Source organism: Gobio gobio (genome assembly GCF_949357685.1).
Source record: "Gobio gobio genome assembly, chromosome: 21".
Taxonomy (NCBI): domain Eukaryota; kingdom Metazoa; phylum Chordata; class Actinopteri; order Cypriniformes; family Gobionidae; genus Gobio; species Gobio gobio.
In genome coordinates this window covers 32,183,340-32,189,083 of record NC_137117.1, presented here as the reverse complement: position 1 = coordinate 32,189,083, position 5,744 = coordinate 32,183,340, and the positions used below count along the sequence as shown (strand labels likewise).

The window sequence follows — 5,744 nt, the reverse complement described above, 5'->3', positions numbered from 1 at the left end:
ATGTCAGCCTAGGACTACAGTGAAATTGAAAGCCTTCCAGATGTCTTATTTGTATAGGCAAATCCTTGATGCAAGCTATTTCAGTGTGACACATTGCCTTGTAGATGGTGATGCTGCATTGAAGTACTTCAATACTAATTTTTAACATTATTGACATATTATTGTGAGCTTACACTCTGTATTTTGGCTTTTATTAAAAAGATCCATTCTTTTACAAAACAAATCAGATCTATTATCCAGAACTATCCAAAGAAAGGAGTCAATTATAGAAGTAATTGTATTTTTTAAGCCTTTAATATTCCCAGAAAGTATGTTCTTAGTCATATTGAATTTACACAACATACATGTACTGGTTGGACTAGGAATGTAGGCATACGAGCATTGAATTTCAGCCCACACCCATCTGAAAATGACTCCTCCCACTCAGCAGCACATATAGTGGGAGGCAGAGCCTGCTGTTCTCTCTATCTGCTCGAGTTTCTCCAGCACAGCAGACAAGGCTCACATCTGCTGCTCTCGCTCCAGGTTATTCTCTACCAGTACAAGACAGAAAACACAACAGCAGGATGTCGTTCACCAAGAAAACCAGCTACACCGTGAAGTCCTCTTCCTCTGGATCTGTCCCACGCAGCTTTAGCAGCATGTCTTACTCCGGACCCAGTGCCAGCCGACAGAGCTACAGTGCACGCAGCTCCTATGGAGGTGGCAATCGTGGCATGGGAGCTGGAATGGGAGGTGGTGGCTTCATCAGCAGCTCTTCAGCCTATGGTCTTGGCATGGGAATGGGTATGGGTATGGGTTCTGGGTCCGTGGCCCCCATTCAAGCTGTCACTGTCAACAAGAGCCTCCTGGCACCTCTGAACCTGGAGATCGACCCCAACATCCAGATTGTCCGCAACCAGGAGAAAGAGCAAATCAAGACCCTCAACAACCGGTTCGCTTCCTTCATTGATAAGGTGGGTTTAAAGTTTCTTTCTTTGTACTTTTACCAGTCAAAGAGTTGAAATGAGGTTTTAGAGTATGAGTCAAAACTAAAGGTTGTAATTACTCACAGATGGTCAGAAAAAACCCACAAGGGGATGAAACTGACTCTATGTTCCTGCTTAAAATGTCTCTAGAACGTAATCTAATGTGGCATTGAAAATATATGTGGGGTTGGATACATCCTTATCAAAGGGAAAGAAATTAGACTTATGGAAAGTTGAGAAAAGGGTGTGTACATGGTCATTTGAATGGGATGCCCTGAAGCTCTTCTAAAACCCTTGTGGAGAGTCCACACCCAAATAAGGACGTCCTGCAGGACATAAAACCTACTATCTACATATTATCATTGTTTAATTATTATAAATGAACTGCAAACAAAATATTCATTTAACCAAACATAAGAAAAGAGGGTCACATACCATGATAGTTAATATTTAATTTGAAGAGCCAGGGTCATGTTCTGGATAGCACTGGATAGGTTACGTAACAATGAGAAGAGGAAATATTCTGCCACACTTTTAAGCCTTCCAGTCTTTGTGTCCTTCCTCTTAACTATAATAGCCTGCTTTGCATTACATTGTTTGATTAAAACACTGTTTTAAATAAGACGATTAGTAATGTCAGCTGGCTCAGAGACACCTTTACTGTAACCTAGTTGGGTGTGCAATGTTCACCTCAAGCTGTTAGTCTTATCATTGAATTATTTGCTTTCTGCCCAGCATCCACACATTCTTTTACATGTCTCCAGCAGATCTGAACTGGTCTCTTTCTGTTGTCCCTTAAATATTAACTATGAAGATGAAACCTTTAATAGTTCCATCTTAATCGCCAAAAAGTACAGTGCATTCTACAGGATAGGCTGTAGTCTTCCTTCCTGATGTCCTACTGGAATATGCGTCACAGTTTCCAAAGGGAAAAAGCGTCACAAACTGAAAACACATGCATCTCTCGTTATTTAAGGAAAACAATGATGTCCTTTGTGAAGATCACTGAACCACAAGCAATATGATGGCATATGGTTACACTTCTGTGAGCTGGCGCTGAACCATCATTTCAAACTGACTTTGCAGCATCAGTCTGGGGGCGTTGCTCTCTGATGCTGCGCTTACTGCCAAGAATGGTTTTCATTTGTGCCTTGATTGAGACAAAACCTCTATTCTTATTCTGCCAATGTAGGTACGTTTCCTGGAGCAGCAGAACAAGATGCTGGAGACAAAATGGAGCCTCCTTAACAACCAGACAGCCACGCGTTCCAACATCGACGCCATGTTCGAGGCCTACATCGGTAACCTGCGCAGACAACTTGACAGCCTTGGCAATGACAAAATGAAGCTGGAGGCTGACCTTCACAACATGCAAGGTCTCGTTGAGGACTTCAAAAACAAGTACGTACAATGGCTTTCACAAAAGCCTCATTTCAGTTTGGCTGGACGTTTGGTCTGGGGTATGGACAGCGTCCAAGTATCATCAAGGCAGGCTTTTGTGGTGCACTTAAGTGTTCCCAGAATAAATTAGGCTCCATAAATTCAAATAAAGAGAAAACATGTGTTAAAGGTCTGATGGGGATAAACTTAATTCATAATCCAACTGATACAGAAACTGCATGTTTTCTCTAGTCACTCCCTAATGTACTTGTCCAACCTTTTTAAGTCAAATTGTAGGCATTTTTAAATGATATACATAATAACCCATTTAAAAAAAACAAGTCTGTACTGCAATTAAATGGGCATAAGCATGAGTCAGATAGATTTACAGCTACTGAACAAACATCTATGTAGCACTTTTCATGGCTATCTAGACAATTAATGCTAAGACCCAAGGGAAACACTGAATTGAATCCAGAAAAGTTAAGCGTTTCTCATTACAAAGATGGAGCACTGCTGCCTCCTAGTGTACAAAACTTTATAAACAATTCAAAACGTTCAACTACAATGAGTTTAACCAATGCCATTCTCTTCTCCTCTCTTCAGGTATGAGGATGAGATCAACAAACGCACAGAGTGTGAGAATGAGTTTGTGCTCATCAAGAAGGTTCGTAGATTCACAGTTCAAAGAAGTGTCACTACTCATGAATGCTAACTTTAACTTAAATGTTTAAATTATGATTGCTTTTTTGTAGGATGTTGATGAGGCCTACATGAATAAGGTTGAGCTGGAGGCCAAACTGGAAAGCCTCACTGATGAGATCAACTTCCTCAGGCAGATCTTTGAGGAGGTAAATTACAACTAGAGTTTCCCATCAACCATATCTTTCACTTGTATATGACAAAACACACTTTAATAACATTACTTTCTCCTGTTGCGGACTTGTAGGAGATCCGTGAGCTGCAGTCTCAGATTAAGGACACCTCAGTGGTTGTGGAGATGGACAACAGCAGAAATCTTGACATGGACTCCATCGTCGCTGAGGTCCGCGCTCAGTACGAAGACATCGCTAACCGAAGCCGGGCTGAAGCTGAGATGTGGTACAAGAGCAAGGTATGTTCGCTTTTGAGATATCATCCAAACTGTAAAGTCTTGTTCTAGTTGCTACTGAATTGCATTAAATGTATCTCACATAATCCTATGTTCTGTTTCAGTACGAGGAGATGCAGTCATCAGCATCTAAATACGGTGACGACCTTAGGTCAACAAAGACAGAGATCGCTGATCTTAACCGCATGATTCAGAGACTGCAGTCCGAGATCGATGCCGTGAAAGGACAGGTATGCAACTACATGAACATAAAATGTCAAATATTTTCATATAAATCTTGTTTTGTAAGGTAACTGAGCACAAATATTTCTCATTTCAATAGCGCGCCAATCTGGAGAACCAGATCGCAGAGGCGGAGGAGCGTGGCGAGTTGGCTGTGAGAGATGCCAAGGCCCGCGTTAAGGACCTGGAGGAGGCCCTGCAGAGAGCCAAGCAGGACATGGCACGCCAGATTAGGGAATATCAGGACCTGATGAATGTCAAACTCGCCCTGGACATTGAAATTGCCACCTACAGGAAACTCCTGGAAGGAGAGGAGGACAGGTGAGTTCATCAAATGCATGCTTGCTGTGAGACCCAATAATCTATTTTCAGAACAAATTCAGATTTCTTATTCATTGCCAGATTCTCATTACTTCTTGTTCACTCTTTTCCAACAGACTGGCAAGTGGAATCCAGTCTATCAATATCTCAAAACAGAGCTGTAAGTTTGACTCTTTATCACAGAGAACTGTGTTGAAAAGCCCAGCATGGGGTTCTGGTAGGCTCTTGTTTCGTGGACATTTCATGCTGGTCTTTTCAGGGTTCCTTCTTCACATGACAATTTTTATAACTATATGAAATGCAGAAGATTCTCAACTAACTTCTCCATGTTTCTGTCCCGATAGCGAGCTATGGTGGTTATCCCATGGAAAGTGCAAGCAGCGGCTACAACAGCTACTCTAGCGGTTATTCCAGCGGTTTCTCCGGCGGATACGGTGGCGGCTACAGCTCTGGTGGCGGCTACAGCTCTGGAGGCGGCTACAGCTCTGGTGGAGGCTACAGCTCTGGCAGCGGCTACGGCGACAGCATCACTCAGACCAAGAAGAGCGTCGTGATCAAGATGATCGAGACCAAGGATGGCAAAGTTGTGTCCGAGTCCTCTGAGGTCGTCCAAGATTGAGCAAGTCCCCTTCCCCAATTCTGTCCTCTAAACCTCACGCCTCTTATGCATTCCTGACCTTCCCTCTCAACCATTATGACTGCGGTCCAAGGCGCTAGACAGGAATGCAGTCATAAACCAGGTTGTAAAGCAATAAACCATTCACTCTGGCTAAAGAATTTCAGAGGGACCAAATAATCTCACTGCTCTTGTCGTGCCTTAATCCACATCACTGAATACACACGCCCTCAGGCCACTGCACAGCAATACTGTCTTCAAGTCTTACCTTGCACAACATGGCCACGTCTGTAGGCTGGACAATCCTCGATGTGCCACTAACATGAGCTAGCCATTTAGCTGAATTGTTCAACATGCTAAGTAATTGATTTTCAATTTAACTATGAAGGGATATGTTTGCGTTTGTGTCAAATTACTAGCATGTTAGTGGTCGATCCATGTGGTTTGCCTATTTAGTAGAGACTGTCATTTAATTGTACTCTGACAAATAAGAAAGTTGCCCACTGTGTGTCCTGTTTTCCAAGGTGCTGTTTTGCTACCAAAAATAAAGTGTTTACCTAAAACTTGTCCTTATGTCTTTTTTTGTGTGTGTTAACTAACTAGTCAAACCCTGCAAAGACATGACAGAACTAAGGGCTCTCGGTTTGGCTGTTTAGAATGGTCCAGCTTGCCCCCGCTGGCAGATGCTGTAATTACACCATCTGGACATAAAAAAAACATCTTTCTCAAATAACACTAACACACAGTAAAAACGGTAAAAAAGTTTAAAAGGTTTGTGTGGTATTCTGGGAAAAAAATTACAAAAGCTTTAAGTAGTGATGTATTTCTGCTGGATGACATGTCGGCTCTTTCATTTTGTACACGTGTTCTTGTTTCAAAAGAAACCAAATTATTTCTTAAAGGGTTTGCGACCCCTAGAGGTTCATGATGGAACTGCAATGTGCTCGTCAGATTGAGAGAGACATGCAAATGCAAAATTAAACTGAAATGCATCACAACATAAAATGTGTAAAAACAAGCAAATTACAATATTTTAATGCCATCTTATACAAGTGTTATTCATTAGATCTATTGAAAGGTTAGTAATTTAACCCCCAGTTTCACAGACAGTTTTCACAGAAGATAG

General features: G+C 41.9%; 1 protein-coding gene across 1 annotated transcript; it reads left to right on the top strand.

Annotated features, from left to right (window-relative positions):
- Positions 1 to 419: 419 nt before the first annotated feature.
- krt8 (keratin 8) lies at positions 420 to 5,181 on the top strand. Its single transcript, XM_079803590.1, has 9 exons — positions 420 to 956; positions 2,161 to 2,369; positions 2,955 to 3,015; positions 3,104 to 3,199; positions 3,298 to 3,462; positions 3,564 to 3,689; positions 3,782 to 4,002; positions 4,119 to 4,162; positions 4,347 to 5,181. The coding sequence occupies exons 1-9, from the start codon at positions 567 to 569 to the stop codon at positions 4,619 to 4,621; spliced, it is 1,587 nt and encodes a 528-aa protein (XP_079659716.1). The 5' UTR covers positions 420 to 566; the 3' UTR covers positions 4,622 to 5,181.
- Positions 5,182 to 5,744: the final 563 nt, after the last annotated feature.

What these genes read in the sequence shown, in the direction of transcription:
- krt8 (XM_079803590.1), top strand. Translation starts at nt 567, where the DNA reads ATGTCGTTCACCAAGAAAACCAGCTACACCGTGAAGTCCTCTTCCTCT. An exon ending in TCGCTTCCTTCATTGATAAG is followed by an intron (nt 957 to 2,160) that starts GTGGGTTTAAAG and finishes CTGCCAATGTAG; the next exon opens with GTACGTTTCCTGGAGCAGCA. An exon ending in CAATATCTCAAAACAGAGCT is followed by an intron (nt 4,163 to 4,346) that starts GTAAGTTTGACT and finishes CTGTCCCGATAG; the next exon opens with CGAGCTATGGTGGTTATCCC.